At 41.1% G+C, this 22,114-nt stretch overlaps 1 protein-coding gene across 1 annotated transcript in view; it reads right to left on the bottom strand.

Moving 5' to 3' along the window:
- Window positions 1-22,114, bottom strand: part of LOC141018954 (alpha-1,6-mannosylglycoprotein 6-beta-N-acetylglucosaminyltransferase B-like) — a 68,625-nt gene that overhangs the window by 5,197 nt on the left and 41,314 nt on the right. The window contains exons 10-16 of the mRNA XM_073493708.1: window positions 15,913-16,044; window positions 13,909-14,042; window positions 12,221-12,351; window positions 7,659-7,814; window positions 7,353-7,499; window positions 5,285-5,401; window positions 2,097-2,171 (exon numbers count right to left, since the gene is read on the bottom strand). Of these exons, the coding sequence (XP_073349809.1) occupies window positions 2,097-2,171; window positions 5,285-5,401; window positions 7,353-7,499; window positions 7,659-7,814; window positions 12,221-12,351; window positions 13,909-14,042; window positions 15,913-16,044 (892 nt within the window). The remainder of the gene's footprint in view (window positions 1-2,096; window positions 2,172-5,284; window positions 5,402-7,352; window positions 7,500-7,658; window positions 7,815-12,220; window positions 12,352-13,908; window positions 14,043-15,912; window positions 16,045-22,114) is intronic.

The following is a 22,114-nucleotide window of genomic DNA, read 5'->3' as shown; positions in this document are numbered from 1 at the left end:
CAACTGAGAAATCCCAGAATGGGAGACTTTTAAATAGAAGTTCAGCGTATTAGTTGAATTCAGATTATCTACATGGACACATAAATGCTCTGAGAAGAAGATCTTGTGCAGTTATAAAAATGCAATTGCTGTTGTATTTCTTCTCTATCAGGTAATTATCCATTCAGCATGTGAGAATCATCTCTTAAATTCCTCCAAACACATGCTGAAAGTCAAAGTCAGCACACATTCAACCGAAAAATGCCAACGTCAGGGTAATGTAATGGACAAATGATTGACTGATACTGTTTGGTTTAGATGGTGTGCATCTGTTCCAAGAGATAAATGACTAAAAATGCTCAATAAACACTTAAATAAAATTGGCTTTGGTACAAGTATCCCACATGCACCGCAAGTCCCTCCAAATCAGTTGAGGCTACAGAAAAGAGCCAATTAATTCCCCCCCCCCCCTGTCAACAAAGGAGCTGAGACGCCTGATGATAAAGACTGAGCTAATGAGAAGAGGCTCATACACCGTCCATTCTAATGCAGAGATATTATACCTCCTTCCCACATTCATATTCTCTCCTAGTGTCGTGTTACAACCGTCAAGACACATTCTTGAAAAGGGTAGACTGTCAGTTCTTGGAAAAGCTGACTGTGTTTGCTCATATTGGCTGCGAACTACAAATGCAAAATAAACTTCAAAAGGTTCCCTGTGGAGTTGTTGACCGCTATTAAGGCAGTATAGGATATAGCAGAGGTGGGCAAACTTTTTTCCTTGGAGGCCAAACATGAAAGTTATCGGTGGACCATGGGCCAAAAGCAAACGCTGACTGTACTGTATCACAAAGACACAAAATGCTGCTAGGATCCCAAGTATGGCAGGCCACACGGGCCCATTTTCGACCCCTTAGCTGATAGAGAGGCAGACTTAGAAGCCCCTATGACATATTGTATAAAGTCCTGTTAACCCAGATGTTGCACATTAAACTGGACCAATAATAACACGTAGGGCAACCTGTACTGCCATGTATAAACAAGTGGCCAACAATAGTTGTAGCATAGCTAATGTTAGCTGCGTTAGCCTCGACCTCTGCAAATTGTCCGGTGGTAAGGGTAAGTCGGAGTAAGTTAGGAAAACGATCCATTCTGTACATTTGGGATAAAAATACAGATAACTGGTCAATATATTCCATAATATGCAGTTCGCTGAGGAGTTAATCGTAATTGATAGGCACAGCACAGCGCGTGTGGTTTGGTTAGCTTGCTCACGATTGCATGAAGATTCGTGGGTATACTATCATCAGTGTTGAGACATTTTTTAATATGTTGGATTCATGTTAGTGTGTGTGTTTCAGCCACTTTTACTTTTTTTTAATAAAACTTTTAAATATGATCAAACAATAATTTGGCAGTAACTCTGAAGACCACCTCAGGGTCGCGGTTCGCCTGTTGAAGACGCAGGGTACAGAGCAATGTTTTTACGTGAAGGTGATGTGATTCACCCTCCAGACAATCCATTAATCAGCAGTTGGTGGCAACATGTTTAGAAACATACGCCATAAAAAGGCAGGGAAATATCACCAGGTAAGACTGAGGTGATTCAATTTTACACATCCTGAAAGTAAGTCATGATAATATTTTAAAAACAAAGGCCAAAATTGACACCGTAGAGGCAGAAATGTCTTAAATTATATGAATCGAGCTCCTAAAACATTGGATCCTATGTTTTCCATAATGCAACTCATTAGACCCTTTTGTGAAGTCTGTCTGTTAAACCCTTCTCTAATGATTAAAATGGCAACTTGTTATTACATATTACTTCTGAATTAAGCTGTAATACTTTCAGTCGCAAAAGACTACACTGCACTGGTCTATTATAACCACAGGTCACTCGAGGGAGTGTCACCGGCTGCATAGAGCCGCAGCAGTTGAGCCAGAACAAGTAACAATTAATCTCATGGTTCCAGCTCACATTTCATTTATTTTTGTGTTCTGCTCACCACCAAACTGTGACCGACCCGAGCTGCTGGGAGGCAACATACGCACCGACACATCACTTCCATCACATCATTATGACCCTCACCAGCTGCCTGCTGAGTTTGGACACCCACCTGGTTCTGAATGTAGGCGTGAACTCTTTCAAGCATCCCCTCACAGGTGTACTCGTAGGGCAGGAACGGCTCCACCTGCAAAACACAGATGTGCACACAGATGCAGAAACAGTGCGGTGTGTGTGTGTGTGTGTGTGTGTCCACAGAATCAAGCCATTGTAATCACAGCAGCCGAGCATCTGACAGTTAATCAAAGCTGACATATTCATTAGCGTAATTGTGAAAGGCTTATATCATGCCACAAGCCTCACATTAAAATCAATGAGCTAATACATCACAGGTGACAGCTTTGAAAATTGATTTCATTATTTTTAGTGATGACTGCATCAATACGTCAAACAATGGATTAAAGTGACAGTGGACCACTGGTCACCCGGTACTGATGAGGCTCCTGGTTCTGTGCATTCTGGGTCCTTTGGGCACATTTATCAGTGTCGTATTCTCTGATTTTTGAAGGCAAGCAGTGGATTCAAATTCACTGAGAGAGCACTGATCAATATCCTCTCCTCTTCTTTCTAGTGTTTTATGGCAACAGCCTCGTAGAAAACCCAGCAGTGACAGAAAGAAGTAGGATTATATTAATTACAGCGTTCTGAGAGAAGTGATCATGAAATATAGCAGGATTGCTGAACGCAGGATGTTTTCTGCGAGGATTTCCAGCGCAGCACACTCTCTGAATGTCTCCTGTGGTAGCTAAAGTGAGATCTCATTGTTTACCATCAGGCCTCCAAAGCACTCAGGCTTTTAAATTGATAAATGGTTCCTTTTAGTGTTGTGTTCCTTTTAGCACTCTCTTATTACTTTATTTCATCTGAGTTTAATGAAATGTATCTGGCACTTTATCAGCTATTCTGCAGTGCAATTTGCCTTTTGGGCATCTTTATATAATAGAATCAGAGGCAGAGTGAGAAAAATGCTTCATAGAGGGGCGATTTGAATTGAAAAGCGGAAAAACATTTTTAAAACGACTGTGCAGTTTATATACCCAAACTGATTGCATTTCTCGACCACAGAAATATGTGAGCGACATTCATTATTTCATGCCGTCAATCAGTGACATAAAATAAAAACGTCTTAGGTGATTGTACTCGGAGCAGCCGTGTCCAGAATAAGGCAAACAAACCCAGCTGGCTTGTACACTAAGGCAGGTGTCACAGCCGTTTTAGTGCTTCTTTATCAGCTGCCTGTTTCCTCATTTCCATCACGCACTGTTGCCATGGTGCCATTAAAATGTGAGGCAACAGGGTTTCAGACGGGGAGGCAGCTCTTCAGCTCTGTCGAACGTCAACAACATGAGCGGCAGCATCACAAACAAAGCTCATCTGAAAATGTGTTGAGTAAAGAACTTTATGTGCTGAGCTGGCTGTGAGTACATACAGTACGAGTGAACCGCTGTGTGGTACTCAGACTACCGATGGCGTCGCGCCTGCAGCCATCTGAATATTATGCACATGATTCTACAGAAAGATTTATGTTGCTGAACCTAAACACTGTATTACAGATACAGAGCTACTATTATTGATTTTGGCAAATGCACTTTTTATTCTTATCAAGAGTAAGATGAGAAAACCGACAGCACTTTCAGGTTGGCTGAACCTGAAAGTCACAAAATACACCCACAAGCACCTCTAAAGCTAACTAATTAACATGTTACATCTTATTAATTTGAACAGAAACCAAAGTGACCAGTTGCCAGGAAACCAGCTTAGACTCCAGGAAGTTACCGGTCACAGCCGACAGATACACATCAGCTCCCATTAAAAGGAGATTTGTCGTTTTTAAATATAAACTCTTTGTACAGATTAAACAAGTTAGATATTACCTGTTAATAAATGAGCTCTAGAGGTGCTGGTAGGAAGATTTTGTCATCATCTGTCTAATCTCGGAACCCATTGATATGATCTGATAAAGATTTTTCTCCGCTGGCCAAGCTTAATGTTTCAAGGTTGTTCAGATAACGGAAATCTGGGCTAATAAGGGCTTCCTCTCCCGTGAATCTTGGTATACTAATCTGATATCTGCATATGAATGTACATAAATGAAAGCTGATAAAAAGCTAAATCATCGTCCTCATGAACTGTTTACCTGTGCGCCAGCAAAACCTACTCAAACGTGATTGGTCAGTACTATTTGGACCACAAAAGGGAAGAATTCTGACAGCTGGTACCAGCTTCTGACAAGGTTTGTGTACCGATGGTATAACGCTTCTTGTTTCCTCAGCATCAAGACTCTTGGTAGTTGCCAGTTTGTGGAAAAAAAACCCTGTAAAAATGGCATTCTACAGTTTGCGCCCAGCATACTGTATTGCCCACCGTCAGCTAGGTAGCATTAGCGACGTTAACATTAGGTGGTGTTGGCAAAGTTAACGTTAGCTAGTGTGGGCAATGTTAACATCATTAGCGCATTAGCAACGTAAACGTTTGCTAGCTAGCATTGGCACGATTAGCTGGTGCAACAAACTGGCAACCACTTTCAACACTTTCGACTGCAAACCACAAATTTACCGCACATGTCCAGTCGTTATCAGCTACTGTACGTTGGTCAACATAATGGAAAATAAAGCTGCTCTTTGTTTTCATTTAATCTTTTACATTAAAGGTGATTTTACAGTCAGCTTGTGTGATTAGCATTGTTTTTTTCTTACCCCAAGCATTCACCAGATTCACAACTGGTACTTCATTTTGCCTCTATCAGCAGGAAAACACAAGGCCTATTTAACACACCTGGCAGGTGGAGGCCCACATGCGTCTCGGCACCGCGAGAGGCTTGGCTGCGGGCTCAGTGTTGTTGTGGTGACAGATTGAGCACAGCGTGATTGATTAATATGATCTGCTGCGGATAATGCGGGCTGCCTGTGGGGCTGGCCTCTGGAAAAGTGCCATGTAAACCCAGGTGTGTGCACAGTTTACCTACTGAGCTGCTCAATATCTCAAGCAATTAGCAGTGCGGATAGCGGAGAGGGAGCCAGCTAAGCATTTTGCTGTAATGTCAGATGCTGTGATTAAGAGCTCTATTAAAAGCTGAGGGCTTCGAAAGTGGGTCAGACCAGACTAAGGAGTGCAAAGGGAGTGAATTACCATTATTATCATCATTAAGCAGCAGTGTAAAGTGTATTTGGTGGACTGTAATATTAGAAAGCCATTATTTTAAGTGAGTTTGGGAAGCGAACACAAAAAACCTGAACATACGTTGATCCTCATGATCTCACGGATGGTTGCATCAAACTCTTCAGAGTTATTGAAGTCAATGGTGATGACATGTGGTCTGCCAATATACTGCTCTGCATACGGATGCTGAGAGGACACCTGAGGGAGGAATAAATGTGATTAACAGTCACAATAAAACATCGACTGAAGACAAGATCTGCACAGAATGCATATCTAGCAGCCGCAAGATGGTCTCTAGTTATTTGTATCAGGGAGTTTTGTTTTGTTACCATCTAGTTTTAATGGCACAAGATTTGTCAGAGTTTAGTTTCACATTGTGTGTAATACTGAGTTAAATTATAGTGAGAATGTTCCAAGTGTGAAGAGCATGTGTGAGTTGAGGTAGCAAAATTACTAGTGGATTAGCCCAATGCAATGGTAAGTCTGTAATGCTTAATAAGCACTTCATATTACTTGGTTAAATTAAGCTTGTTATTAAGAAATGCAGTGTTACTGAGATGTTTGAATCGCAGTTACTGCAATTTATTTGAATAGGAAGACGGATTGGAGGGATTCAAATTGTATTTCACCTAAATTTGCGCCATTTTCCTTTGCTTAATGTTGATATTAGCTAGGAGAGGAAATAATATGTCAAGATAAATATGTTTATCTACTTTAAAGCGCTCTATTGGAGGTTGTCATTAAGTTTAAGGTAGTGTTGTGACGTTCACGAACGAACCGATTCTTTTGAACGGCTCGTTAACATGAACGATGGGAACCGAGTCGCAGCTGGGAACCGTTCTTTTTTTTTTTTTTTTTATATCACTGTGTTTCACGCAGACGCACACAAAAGCTCCTCCTTTGCTCCTCCCCTGAGTGGGACAGAGAACAGGAGGGAAAAAAAAGTTACATGGGGAGGAGCCAGCCCAGCTGCAGGTGCTTATTAGATATGCAAATGTAGCATGACGCCACCCGAGTTGTGCACGCTGCCTTTGCGTAAAAAACAAACAAAAAAAAAAACAGAAACACGTGACTGCCCCTGCCTCGGAGAGCAGAGCAGCTGCAGCGGTCTTAATTAGGAGGACAGTCAGTCTGTCGTGTGTCTGACGTTGTTGTTTGGACAAAATGAGCCAAAGGAAACGGAGCAGCATTTGGATGCACTTTTCTCTTGTGGAAGACAGTAAGGCAAAATGCAATATTTGTCAGAAAAATATTTCTTTTAAGTCCGGTTCAATATTTCAGAATAATTCAAACTCAGATATTGGTGGGATATCTAATTTTGTATTATTTTGTTCCAAATCTCACCCCATCATACCTCCCAGTGATTATTTCCAAGATAAAATGAGTTACCACCAGGCTGGCTTCTTAAAACTTAATAAATATAAAAATCAGTCAAATGAGCCAGTTTTTTGAACGGCTCTTTGAAAGGAACGGCTCACCAAGATCCGGCTCCCCTCAAAGAGCCATAAATCCCATCTCTAGTTTAAGGTAAAATGGGTCATAAAGAGTCATTTTATAGATATGTATAAATGAAAATATTTTAGTTTGTTTTCTCATCAGCTCTTAAGATGTGTTCACAGCATGTTTTTGGAGCCATAGTATGATAAATAAAGCCTTCGTGAACCATTAGTAAAGACAGTAAGATCATTTAGCTGGAGATGCTACTCTTTCATACTTTTTAAGACCCTTCGAGATAATCCTTAACCAAATTTAAGACAGATTTTTGGATTAATCACCTTTTTTCTTATTCAACTGTTGCATGTAGGTATCAAGGTATATAGTATATATATGGTCCTGTGTAGAGGTTTGATGTATGTATAAAAAATGGTTATTAAGAGTTAGGTTAATCTACATTTGCTAACAGGAAAGTGGAAGTACAAAGTAAAATGACAGTATTAGGGTCAGAATCAGAAATGTGGACTCACACACAGACAATCTCGACTCACTGTGATGAAAAAGTCAGTTCATTAAAAGATGAATAAATCATAAATAGAAAAAAGTTTCTGAGTTTGAATTTCTTCTCCAAAACTATATAGTGTCGTAGTGTGTTTTAAGTAGTGCTGATAAAAATAAAAGATAAAAGTGATGGCTTCCAAGTAATGGTGTCTACCTTCCTGGAGGTGGGTTTTCCTCTGAAGAACTCATGATTGAGAGAGCTGTGAGGGGGATTAAACTTGGGTTGGAGGAAGATGCAGCCATTGGCTATGGCCTCCAAAGGGGCGGGACCTTCGTAGGGGAAGCCAAACCCGATAAAGAGCTTGACAGGAAAAAGAGGCGGAGATCTCAAGTTTATACAATGAGATGCTCAAATCCAGGTCAACACTTGTGTAAGACTTGTATAAAAACATGTCAGTATTATGCAGATTTTGTGTATTCAAACATCTTTGCATCAAAGCCTCTGTAAGGCTCCTCCTACCTTGGCCTTTCTGAGGAGCTGCTGCAGCTCCTGCTGAGGCAGCAGACCGTGGTTCTTGACGAAGGCAGGCACCTCCGGGGGACGCTGCGTCTCGTAGTACACCGTCCCGTGGATGTCCATGTAGCGATGCAGAATGGTCAGGAACTTTTCCTTTCCCTTTGAGACATAAAGGGTGCAGACAAAATGAGTTAAGCACTTAGAAATAGGCGAGTAAAGTAAATAATTTAACATTGCAAACACACAGTGCTACAAAGGGGGTCATCTTATTTGCATTCAAATTAGTATTTTTTCAGTCCAGAATATCCCTGTTGGTTGGCTCGCTCTGTGTTTGGCATATATTGCCCTGCACTGTTCCGCTTGACTTATCAAGTACATGTTTTTCCCGCAGTTTGGACAGAGTATCCGGCATCCTTTAAAAACTGGTAGTTGTCTCAAATTGCATATACATGTGCAGATCTTCCTGCACATTTATGTGGCATCTAGCAACAACTTGCAGTACAAAGACGTGTAATGGCGTCCTAACAGAAACACGTCCCACTCCCTCAATGTGTGTTGTGATCTGAGCTTCTCTGTTCTTTGTTTTGGTGGCCAGGACGCCTGTGTGTGCATGAGTCCCTCTCTGCCCTCCCAGCAATTGTTTTAAAGGTGCAATATGTAAGAATATGCTACCTGTTGAATTCATGCTGCCAACAAAGAGGGGCAGCATATCATCAGAGTAACTGCTAGCTACACAGGAGCTTTGAATTGAGGTTTTCAGACATAGGGCTAGCAGGTTAGCATGCTACTTCAGTAGATATCACTACAACACAAAACATACTGTAGACTGTTTTTATGAATTAGATTGCATTAAAAAAGGTGCGATATGTAAGAACTGGCCACCTTGCAATTTAGTACTCCAAACCAATAGAGGGCATCATGTGATCAGAGTAGCCTGCTAACTGTGGCTGCCATTAGCTAGTTAGCTCAGTAAGCCAAGCAGCTTGCAATTTGGACTAGGAGCTCTGAGCAGTGGGGGAGGGCCAAGGAGCTTTGGACCGTGATGGGCATCCTATTTTTTACTGTCCTCACTAAAGCACCGACACAGCTATGACCCACAGTATTACTGACAACCACTATAATAAGGGCGGGGGAGAAAAGCCCAAAGGCATAGGGAGGGCAAGATTATCACCCCTGCCCGAGCAAAAGTATTGGCTAATGGAAATGAGACGATGGGGTCTAACGAGCAGAGTCTGCTCTTGTTAGCCATAACATCATCATATTGGCAACGGGTAACTATCCAGACCCTGTGAGGTTATGTAAGACGAGAATCAATGTATATGTTTTGCCTCAAAAAGTGTTTCTAGGGGAATGTTATGAATTATTCACTAATGCTATGTCTTCAAGGCATAAATCATTTATAAATGTCAGCTGAGTGTTATTCCTCATTTTTCATCTCGGGCAATTTTAATTTCTTTGAGCAACATGGAGATGAAATCACGCTCTTTTGCTGAAAGTGATACCAAATCTGACTCACATTACTGGATTCATGTGACTGCTAAGACAGGCCTCAACCTCAGTGATTCATTTATTTAAATCTTGTTTAAATGTTGTAAACGTGATGATGTCGCTCTGTTATGGACAACTGAATCTGCCCAAATCAGAAAGAAAGATAAAAAATGGCTCAATAAATACATTGATATGCCATTGAATGCATCAAAAATAAAACATTAATATATTTCATCTTTAATTTGTCTGTATCAGAAATAATTAAGTTAGAGGGGCACTATGTGGTTTTGGAGAAGAAATTAAAATATTCACAATATTAATGAGGTAATAATACAAACTCAGAAATATTTATCTTTTCCACAACTGAATAAACAAGCTGTTCTCAGAGGAAAATAAGTCCCCAGAATGGGCAGGGTCCACCACATATAAACAAAGTAAAACAGCATGAAATTGTCTTGTCCTTTACGGTCAGTTTGTTTATTCAGTTTATTCAGTCGTGAAAACAAAGAGTTTATTTAGTTTGTTCAGGCATAACAAATATCAGGTGATGAAGATCTTTCTCTTCTGAAGTAAAATTAGATAAGGAGGGACAAGAATACAGAAATAAATACATAAAAAAACATTTAAAAATGAATAAATTATAAATAAAATGCTCAATTAAATGGGATTAATACAAAAGTAAATAAAAACAGAGGCAATTCACAGCAGAAATGTCTATTATTATTATTATATAAATGTCATTAATTTATTTATTGAGCCATTTATATACTGTATTCTTTATTTCTGGATCAGTCGTCTATACTCTATGCTTCATTACAGATTAAGTTAATGTTTATAGTGACAGAACTAAATGTCAGAGGATGTTTTACATATCTGAAGTCACATTATGTCTGATATTTTTTAGGCTCTTAAAATATATCACTAAAAGTTCATGCAAACACAACCGAAGTGGGGAAAAAGAAGAGCGAGTTTGGGCGTTTGGAGAATCGATGACGCCCGTGAAAAGCAGGTGTACTCACTTGAAGCTGTGTGGATCCATCAATGAGGCATCACGGGATGATAGATAGAGGAATAGTAACAGGGTGAGAACAGAGGTATGAGTAGGAGGGAAGTGAGCAGAGAGGCAGACGTAGAGGAAAAGAGAGAATACGACATGAAGAGTAAGTCATTTCTCCTCTCGTAGGACCTTTACAGGCCCGAAAACTCTCACGCGAACCTCAAAACTGAGGTGGAGGAAGTTAAGACTGCTCTAAATGAGGGGGGGGATTCATTGTCTGGAGAGAACCCAACTTTTACACTGCAGTCTTTCAGACTCACAAATGTTACGCTGCAGCTCAAGTTGTTCTGAAAAACAGGGGAATTTTATGGCAGTGTAGGAACAAAGCTGCAGTCAAAATTCAAGTGAACCAAACCTTGGGGGAGGCTGCAGCACACTTCAAACGCTACAGTAAGAGTGAGAAATCATGCCAGTAGCTCGAAGGGAAAATTTACTCTAAACAAAAACAATTGTTCCTCTGCCGTCACACTTCAGGCTAAATTCCTGGAGGAGTAACTCGATTGCGGGGAGATGTAACATGTAGTGGGTGTTTTCACAGTGTATGTTTGTGAAGGTTTTCTGAGGAAAGTGATATTCAAAAGTTCTCCAAACTCCAAACATTTATTCTGTTTTTATCGGATTCAAAGAAACCCGCGCATGCAAAAAACCATGTTGTGACAAATGCATTTAATCCGTCTATGTTTCAGTCGTCTGCCGTGTGTAACGCTCTAATGATTCCCCTAAATTGGAGGTTTTCAAAGCTTGAATTTGCTTTTAGGAGTTCCTGTTTGCAATGTACCCAAGTTTGTATAGACAACTATCATCAATTAGTTTTAAACTGGAGAAAACTTAAAAACTTGAGGATTCTCAGGCAAGTTCTGGAGTTTTAAGGAGCATCTTTTTGTTGAGAGATTTACAGACTTTTATGGGTGATGGACTTCGGATTACGGGGTCCTTGAGGTGTTAGCCTGTCCGAATCTAAAAATATGTGTATTGTGTTTGTATGTGTGTGTATTCTCCATTAAAGTGGCTATGATTTCGTAATATTGGTATTATAGAGAAATGTTTAAATATTGATGACATCAAAGTTAATTATGGGTACAGACAGCTCCAATGCCCCCCCTTTGGAAGGTATACGTCGCTGAAGGATCCAAGTCCCCTCTCGACAATTTCTTTAAAAAAATTAAAAGAACACATTTGAAGTAATATTATGGTAAAAGACCTCAAAAGAAGCTTTTCTATTTGATTTTTGTTTCTTCAAAATGACCAGAAACAGTGGTCCCCTCTTAGATAGTGGAGAAATGTAGTGCCCTGTTGGCCCTGTTCACGTGTATGTATGTGTGTGTGTGTGTGATACATTTTTTTTCCCCCTCACAATAACAACCTTCACTGCAATGGGACTACACTGCTCAACAAAATTCAAACAAGAGCGAAGTGTAATTCAGCCTTGTAAGGCATTTTAAACCATGTAGTGCTGCTCCGGGGCAAGAGGAGTGGGAATCACTCTGTAGTCTCAAGAACCTTCAACAACTCATCTCACAATGGAAGCTGGTAGGAGCACAGCGTCAAAAGAGTGAGAAGAGTATTGTGAAAGGAAGCCTCTCATATGACTCATATGTTTTCAATACTACATAGCAAGCGCTATTGCTTTGTATGTAACAGATCGATACTCTGTACGCCTTCAACACAAGATGGTGTAATATATAACAGCATCATGTTGACTTCTTTGTGTCTCTTTGACTCTGTGAGCCCTTCTCATGCTTTTTTCATCTTTAAATCTTCATTGCAAAGACACATTCAGTGTTCAATTAACAGAACTTAATTACAAAAAAAGAACTACAGATCACTAAATTGTTAATATATAATCTCTACAGTACTAACACACTCTGAGCTACCAGTTTAACACACAGTCTACCCTTATTAAAGCAAATGAGGTGCAGACAAAGGCAGGATTTATTACAGGCTGCTGACTGCACCTAATTAACTGGCATATATGTAGCTATGGTGATAATCATCAGTGTGTTTACTGTGGGATACTGACCTTCCACATGCTGGCTTCTTTCCCGTACACAACAGCCATATTGTTAACCTTGTTGCGCTGAATGTTCAGTCTCTCTGTCTCATTCAGCTCCTCCGCCACAAAACCCATAAAGGAGTTATCAGGAGTGTGGGCTGCCAAGGACAAACAAAGTAATTGTCAATACAATGTTACAGGTCCAATTTCATGTCTCAAAAAAAAAGGGAAAAAAGTGATTAAACGTAATGAGTTGCTGTGGAGATCCAGCCGGCTGCACATGTAGACAATACAGAACAAAAGGAGCTCTGTGGGAATTATGTCGAGATGAACTTCACAATGATTGAGAATTATTATTCTGTGCATTTGTAAAGGTGTGCTGAAAACACATTTTCACTGCAAACTTCATCAGTTTAAGCTACAATATGCGACCTTTACGCATTTAAATGTCCAAAAAATGACTAAACCTTTGAATTGTGTACTTACAGGACATTTTTCTAACAACGTTCAAGTCATGAGAAATCCGAGAGAGATTGAGGAAGGGCAGGTCAGCGAACAAGGCTAAACACAACATGAATAAACCTCGTCCGTGAACGTTTCTAAGAGTCACGTCAGTTAGATTTTCATCAACAACAGCTGACATCATCCAGGGCTCCAGGGTGCGACTATTTTGGCTGCACAGTGTGCGACTAAACATTTTCAATGGTCGAACTAAAATTTAGCACTTGGGGTTAATGCAATTTTGTAAAAACATGTAAAGTCCTTCGCCAGGTATCTTTTGAACATGCACCGCTGTACTGCTCACATACTGTAGCCCCAGTGATGGAATGTAACTAAGTGCACTTACTTAACATACTCTACTCTAAAAATGCTAAATATCGGACTAATAATCTTCCAGGTCGATAATCAGTCGACCCCTAACATAAAGCATATACATACAGGTAAATATATGTATAATTTACTTTATTTGTACTTTTGATGCCTACGTTCAGCTAATATCAGATACTTTAAGGCATTTACTCAAGTACCATTCATACGGCTGACTTTCACTTTTACCAAAGTAATATTTACTACGATATCTTTACTTGTACTCAAGTATGACATCAGGGCCCTTTATGGCAGCCCCACCTCCTCCTGAAGCCGACTTAGATGCTGCTGTTCTTAACACACAATATACAAGACTTGTTATATTTATCTTTTAATGAATATAGAATATTTATGCCCTCAGTGTCAAAGTATTGAATAGAAGTTAGAAATTCCAATCAACACTTTCCTTCTGTCGTCTTTGCTAAAGTTTTAACGCACTGGGAGTTTTAGATTGCAGCAAATCTACAGCTGGCTCCAAGACGGCGAATGTGAAGGAGAAAAAGAAACGGCATTTCCAGGTAAAGCTGAGATGAAAGCTGACATTTTTCACAGTGTCAGCCGGGTGATAACACTCAGTATTTAGGAACCAGCGGGGCTGCCCACTGACGCCGAATTAATTGGAGGCTACATGAGCTGTGAATGTGTGTGTTTGCTTGTGTGTTTGTGCATTTGGTAACAGTCGGTGGCTTTAGGCATCTGCCTGGGCACAGCTGTTCAGTTCTCTGCTCTGGTTGTGCGTCCAAAGCCTCGCAGGACCGTAGAAACTCGAACAGTCTGCCTTCACTCAGAGACGTGTACACATCACATCCAGCCACGTTCTGACAAGAGAGAAATGAAATCCCACGTACGGAACATGGTCATGTACTGCTGGCCGTGGAGGTTCCAGTAGCCCCAGTTGGTTCTGTAGCCGTGCAGCGTGGCGTACTCCTCGTGGTTGTAAGCGGGCTCGGTGCCGAAGGTGTCAATCACTCGGATGTGGCACCTGGGACGAAATAAGAAATGGGCTGAGCTAAAATTAGAACAAAGATGTCTCTAGCTTTCAAACAGGACAGTCTCCCTGAATGAGAGAGACGAGAGAGCGAAAAACAATTTCATTACCTTGGTTTATTTCAGCTCCTATATGCATAATAAGAATCTATCAGCATAACAACAACAACAAGCAGCACGTTTTCCTTTTTTCTTCGACTCATGAGAGCTCCTCTCAGCTCTCTAACTGTCTGGTTGTCTTGGTGTGTAAAGCTGTCAGCGGTGATGGATATCCATGTCCCCCCGCCGGTCTCCCCTCACTGAGCAGAGCTTACACTAACCTCAAGGTGAGACGTCTGAGGCTTAAATCACAGCCTTGTTCCACAGACACCACAGGGGCCTCTGCTGGAACAGATCATGACACAACCTGACACAAAACATGGGCCGATACTGTTCTCAGAAATACTCGACTCCAAACTCTCTTTGGAAAGACTGGAAAATTGTTTCTGGTAAAATGAAGGAATAGATTACACTCATTTGACTGCAGATCATAAAATATCTGAAAGTATGTTGTGTAACTGTCCTTCCACATCAAGCTCAAACAAGAAAACGAGGGTGGAACGGACTTTATGAGTTAAGTTTACAATAAACAGCTTGAGGGAAGTTATACCAGCAGTGAATATTCACACTGGGAAGCTAAAAATCAATTGATGTAATCCACTCTGAGCACATTTATCAATGCCAAGCATCTCTAGATCAGTGTCAGGGCCGGACAGGAAATTAAAGTATCGGTCTGACACTTCGTGACAGCTGAGGAGCGCAGGTCGATCAGCTGACCTTGGGCTGATGGGAATCGGCGGAGGTTTTCACTCTTTTCCTGCCTCGTTTGAGAGAATGTGTGCTTCTGCTGACGAGTTACATAATAAATGTTAAACCCCTCTCCTCTTATGCATTCAGAGCAAAATGTGGAATGAGATAAACTGCACTACAGCTACACAGTAATAATTATTACTTGAAGATTTTGTTTCCTTTTAAAGTTTTCCTTTTTTCATAATCATATTTTCCTTCCCAGAGTTGCAGTAAAAGCATTGTTTTGGGGATTTGCTTTTACACTGTGACAGCTCCGGTGCTGCCCAGCTGGAACCAAAGAACAAAAACTTTACCAACTAACTTTCCAGGGACATCAGAGCTACAAACTTCATAGGAGCTCTATTATGCTTTTTTGTTTTTTCCTTTCCCTCAGTGTTTAATAAAAGTTCTGGTGCATGTAAAATGTCTTGAAAGTTAAAAGGTTAAAGTCTGCACCAGCAGAAGCTCCTCTCTCCCACAGAAAACACTGCTCCTGAAAGGCCTCGTCAGTAGCCCTGCCTTTAATTTCAGGACTTTTGACATCACACTACATCACCATGTCACACATCACTTGGCACTTGAGAATACGTTTATCACAGCTGTGAGCTGACCAATCAGAACAAACTGGGTATCATAACATGTCTACTTTAAGCGTTTACAAATGCAGGAGCTGTATCTGATCACAGAATTTGAGTATGCACTTGTGTACAGGCGTTCACTCTAAGCAGATAACCTAATCAGAGTTTGCATTTGTGATAAAAACAAAATAAGAGCAGAGCAAACATTGACCCTGAAGCCTGCACCTGGTTGATTGATCGTTGTGCAAAGAGGCCAAATTGAATCCCTCCAAAGGGAGAATTCTGCTGATGCGCAGTGAAGTTACCGACCTGTAACACCAGCCAGCCAATAAGCCAATAACGGCGAAGTATTTCATCAGAAAGGCAATTAATGGGGACAGAAACGGATGCAACAAACAAACAGTGCACGTAGAGCTTGGTAAAGAAACAGAAAAGTCACAAAGAGAAAGAGAGACTGACTTGTGCTTCCTCAGCGAGAGCCCCATGTGCTGCTTCATCTGCTGCAAGCCGTGGTAGTCGGTGTAGATGAGGTCGAAGGGCAGAGGTCCCGTCAGAGGGCAGCTTCCTCTTCCTGGTGGGACCCCCAAAAACCTGCAGACGGGTCAGATGTGCTTTTATCAACTCACTGCGATGTGGGAACGAGCCTTAACACTGGTTGTCGGGCTGCTGTCAACGGATAGTCACAGCATTACTTCCTCCCGTTCAGTTAGTTCATTAAACTAAAGAAATTGTCAAAATTGCTGCTCCAGTACTGCCGTCCCTGCACAGATGAATTCTTGCAGAGGAATCTTCCAGTGCAGCTCTTATAAGACACGAGAGGAATATTATGGTCATTATTGTGATGACAGCGTAGTGATCATGACAGACCATTCCCCATAAACGTGCAATAAAATACTACAAATTAACTCAAAGACTTTCAATCCACCAAGGCACCCCAGATGGGACTGCTCATTTCAAAGCTCTCCAGTGCAATTTCTCCCATTTCACTGAAGATACAATTGGGTACGTCTTAGAGAGAGACAGTCAGACGGAGAGTTGGAGACAGGAAGAATGAAAGGGGCCAGTTGCGTTGTGAAGCATGTCGGTGCGCTCGGCGAGATTACGGCGGAGCCATTCAAGCGAGCAATACAAGAAATCAGCGCTACAAGGCAGCGATGTCTCGCTTCCGGGGTCACGCAGTTTATCTGCACAACTTGATCTCAAAACACACATTATTTGAGAAATGCAGCCGTTCATTAAGTACACATCATTAACAGAGACGGAGGGACTGGTTATTTTGCTTCACGATGCCATCCAATCACTTACTACATAAGTGTCGGCTTGCATTGTTAGCTCTCCTACCAGACTTTTGAGCCATAGCTCTATGTATTGTATGTCAATGCCGGTCTTTCTTTTTTGTTGTTTTTATGGACATTCATGGTCCCCAGAAGCTGAATCACATTGACTTTGGTGCCTTTAAATTTGGTACAAACACTCATGGTTCTCAGAGGATTAGTTGTAATAACCTTCATCCTCAGACCTTTCATCTAGCCCCACAGTGAGGTCAAATGTTTAGTCTGCGGCTGGACATTAAATGTTTAGTGCTAATGCAAATGCTAGCATGCTAACATGCTAAACTAACACGGTGAACAGGGTTAACATTACACCTGCGAAGATAAGCTTTCAACAACGAATATAACAACGGGCAAAATTCAAAATGCTAGCATAAATATAATGCACTCTAGACTAACTAGGCTGTGAGTATGAAGGTTGCTGCCTGTATTAATCTAGTTTGAGCACCTTTTTTTATATTGCTTTCTGCACAAGGTGTGAATGACAGCAGCATTCGTGCATATTGATCATCTAATTAAAATATCTGTGACTGCAGGTCACTGTTGTGTTGAGATAACGTGCCCTTGTTACTTTGCCGCTCTGTGCAGTGAAGCAGACTGGCTTGATCAGTTTAGATATCAAGATTCTGCAGCCGGAACAAAAGGAGGCATAAATAAAACCAGACAAAAGCAGCTACAAAAGAGTGTTATGTTCCCAAAAACAGGAAAGACAGGAGATATAAATTTGCTGTCTGCTATGACAAAGTACAGCTCAGCTTCAGAGTGCTCCGCTTTCAGTGGGGATCAAGGTAGCACTTTGTTTGAGAAAAAGGCAATCAAGTGTGTCTGTTTTCATCCAGACAAAAAGAATTGCTTTGTCAAACTTCAGCAGCTCTTGAGAACAACGCCTTTGTAAAAGAAATTACAGTGCAGCAGAAGAAGTTAATGCTCAGATTGGTAAAATGCAGTTTATGTATGTCAAGGTAATGGGCCATGGGACATTTTGAAGCAGCTAGAAAAACAGGATAACTCTAACTCTAGAATATTTTTATAATATATTTCATCAGACCACTAAACACACACAAAAACACACATACTATACATGTGAGGACACTACATGCAGTTGTTCATGACATTTCTTAGTTAGCAGTAGTTAGCAGTGTTACTCTGGTGATATGCTGCCCCCTATTTGTTTGGAGTATGAGTTAAGAGGTGGACAATTCTAACATATTGCTCCTTTAAGCCTGAGTTTGATGCTAAATTTCCAGCTACGTCTACTATATTAGGGCTTTTTCATACAATTTGTAACTGATACATGAAGAAGTCTATAAAACAGATACTGCAACCACATTGTTCACAACAGAAAAAAATCACTGGATTCCATCGAGGCTTCTGCTCAAATATAAAAATGTCTGCCACATATCTCAAAGAATGACCAACAGCAAAGAAAGCATCTCTCATGAGTCATGAAGAAAAGACTGTTGGTTTGCTGGAATGCATCAAAGCTTTCGGTGTTGTTAACTGCAACCACTTCATGAAAGTTTCTGCAGCGGTAGTCACACACCCATGACCTTAAACTCCCACTCTCTCTCCCTCTCACTACCTGGTTCAGAAACACATGCCAGAATCCACACACACAAACACCTGCAAAACAAGAGCCTATCGATCCTCCTTTGGACAGTGAACACATTTAGTCAGCTGTGCAGCCTTGTGGAAACAGGCATGGCTGCCAGTTCCCCATACAGTAGAGGGGATAATGAGCAGGAGCGTGTCGGATTTATGCTGTGGTCACTGAAAAGGTACACACCAGGGCAATTCAGAGCCTACACAAACAAAAGTGCTCTTCACTGAAGCTGTATTCCTGTTCTCTACATTGTGTTCAGTGTGTAGCCAGGTGGATACAATACAGTCCAGCAGACAGCATATAAACTTATATTTATATATAATCTATATAGATTACAGGGGAGTGGTGAAATATAAAAGGCAGACAAGATGGTGTGCAAAAATATGAACAGACAACATTTATTCAATTACATGGTCAGAAAAAATACATTTTTATGGATATTCCATGTTTTACATTTACAGTATTTGACATTTTCTCACAAAATATGAATTTATCACGATGACAAAGCTACAAGCATAACCATTTGGCACTTATGTTCATCATTTTAGTGTCAGCATGCTAACAATTAATATACACATTGCACACAACTGTCCGCATGCATGTGTGTGTATGTTTGCAGGGGTGTTGTCGTGTACATGGGGGAATGCAGGGCTGTGTATGCACATGTACATGAGTCAATGTGGGTGTATGCGCATGGGTGTATGTACACACAGGCGGCGCTTGTGTTTTTGGTGTCTTGAGCCAGATGCAACATATTGTCGTTCTACTGTGTACCTGTCTTGAGTTTGAATGGCAATAAAGGGAATCTTGAATTGCTAAATCAGCACTAAACACAATGTACAGCTGATGAGAATGTCAATTCCAGCTGTTTATACCTAGCATTAACACGTTTTTTTGGGTGATCCAATTACAAGTGGACAGCTGTTAGCACATCAGTTCACACCTGGAATCAGAACGAGTCTCAAGTGACCACTTTTGATTTCTCACTTTTGGTTTGCTAAGACCAAATATGTTGTTTTTAACTGGGGGACCAACAGATGTAGCCACCAATCGCAGGGACAAACAAACACATTTTTAATCAGAGAAGAAAATACTTTGTGTATAACATTTGCCAAATTTTCAAGACGGCTCAAATAATTATGAATTTTTCCTAGACTGTGTTTCACAAAGTTTGTCAAGCTCCTCCTAAAGCAACAACTCACAAAATCGCGCATTTTTTGAAGAGAGCCTGGGGGAACAGTGTGTTCAAACAGACGCTAAATGCTGGCAGGTAAGAGACGAGGAGTGTCAGCGCTGTGATGTAGCTGACAGGCAGGTACAGCGTTGCTGCGACAAACTGACACTTTTTACAAGAAACAAAAGACTTACTGAATTGCATTTAATGGAATTACAAGAAGGCACCAACTATTAAGAATTCACCATACTGTAGGTGTTTTACAAAGTTTTTTAAGTTTCTTCTCACTCAACAAATCTTTGAAATTGCGTGATTTGTTAAGAGATTCAGGGATATGGCGTTTACTAGTTCAGTGGTTAGATAAGCTGAAACATTGTGTTCACTACCATGCTGCTGATATTGGCAGGTTAGGTCCAAACATGTCATTTGCACTACAGTGAACCACAGGGAAATCAGACAGTGTGTAATCCATTCGACATGTTGTGGCGTCTTCTCCCTGTTTCACAGAGGACATCAGTTGAGTAGGCGGTCCTTCAGTGTGGCTCAGGAAAGCTGTCCAAGTGTGATTGAATCAATCAGGACGGATGCTAACGCTAGGTATGACCACGTCCAGGTATTTGGTATACATATGCCACTGCTGCGTATGTATATTCTTTCAATTAAGTGTGTGGGTTTGCCTGCTAGCAGTGTGTGCATGTAGTGTAATTGACATACATGTGCTTCCACTAGTATAGGTGTGTTTGTGTGCGAGGTTTCACCCTGAGTTTGAATTTAATTTACGGCCTGTACAGACCCTCAGAGGTAAATGCCGACGTGCATTAATGTGAGAGCAGATGTATTACAGTGACTGAGAGCAGAACTGTGCGTGACTCGGCTCCTCTCAGATCCACTGAAGCCGCCGCTGTTCAGGGGGTTTAATTGGATATATGCAAATCTAGGCAAACTTTAAGGGGAAGAGTAAAGGGATTAAAGTGCATTATGGAGCCAGTAGTGTGGAAATGGGAGCACACACAGACACATATACTGTACTGTACCACACAGGCACACAGACATCTACAGTGTGCGTACACAAGCGGGCACAAACAACTCCCTTTCTGTCTTTATCTACAAGATTAAAGGATAACGCTCCCATTATTTTATCTTTTTCTATCGTTATCATTAAATCCAATGAAAACACCAAAACCAACAATGAATCTTCTCCACTAACAAGTATCCGCCTTCACCATTCACAACTCCACTGCCTTCCAACACCATCAAAAACACATTAAAGAACCATATATCGTGATGAACATAGATATACCGTATAGCTTATCCCTCTCAGCAGCGATAACGCCAAACAGGCATTCTTGAGCACGCTCAGAGACGTCTACCAGACACAGAGCTGCTCTTCAAATATTTAAAAAGGCAGTTACGGAGTTGTTTCAGAACGCGTTCATCATGATGAATAATATATGTCACTGTGTACAACTTTATGTTTCTAAATGTGTTTTTAAAAGGTTTTGGATGAGTTGGCGCGGAGACAGAAGCTTTATCTGCCGATAACAGACAATAACTGACTCATTTTATTCAATGAAGAGATTAAATTTTGTCAGCATCGTCCTTTAGGACACAGTATGAAAGTGACTTTAATGACCTGCTCAGGCTTCAGAGAAGCGAAGTAAGTTGTGAGAGAAAGAGAAGGACAAACGGTGCAAGGCTTGAAAACCACCATCGGGCATCATTTATCTGGTTCACAGCTGGTCACTGGCACCACTGCAGCTCACCAGTTTCAGGGAAGGGAGAGAGACAGAGAAAGAAACAAGGGTAAGAGACTCCATAGTCACACTGCATTACTCCTTTAAAAAGAGGCACGCATGTCCAGCAGTGAGGGGAATTGGCTGAGAGAGATTTCCAGGGGCTGGGACTGGGTGACGGGAGTGCACCGAGGGCTGCAGGGCGGCTGCGGGGAGGGCTCGCAGTGTGTGGCGCATGACACAGGCAGAGAGGACAGTATCTGTGCGGCTGGCATGCTAATCGACCACACCAGGACCAAAAACTCAGATGTTGATGCGGTTATGATCAGATACAGCTGCTGTCCCAAGAGCAACACTCTCTGACTTTGTGTTGTTTACAGCTGTTCAATGCATAAAGAGTAAACAGGGCTCATTATCCTCAGCTTTTGTTAAAAAAAAAAAAGAAAAACTGGAAATGAATCTGCATTAATTAGGGAAAAAAAAACATAGAAGATCAGGGATGAATTCAAAATTTTGTTGTGTGGTGGTTTCTTTTTACTCACTGATGTGCAAAATCAGCAGCTCATTTGCGTTTTATTTACTCGGGAAGCACTTTCTGAGCTGTCAACATCACAGGAAGCGGACCTCATCTTCTTAAACTGTAGCAAGCGGTGTACTTATGCTGCAGAAACAATCTTGGGTGTGTAGGGCCATAAAATCTCTCGGAAAATTGGTTTGAAACCTCTAAAAAGAGCAAAACACTGAGCCTGAACAGTAACACAACAAAAAAACACTGCCAACAGTTGTATTTTCAAGCAATTAAATGCTCTACAGTAATCAA

The sequence above is a fragment of the Pagrus major genome, chromosome 23, assembly GCF_040436345.1.
Source record: "Pagrus major chromosome 23, Pma_NU_1.0".
Classification (NCBI taxonomy): Eukaryota; Metazoa; Chordata; class Actinopteri; order Spariformes; family Sparidae; genus Pagrus; species Pagrus major.
Note: the sequence above shows the minus strand (reverse complement) of the source record. Positions and strands in the feature narration are given on the sequence as shown.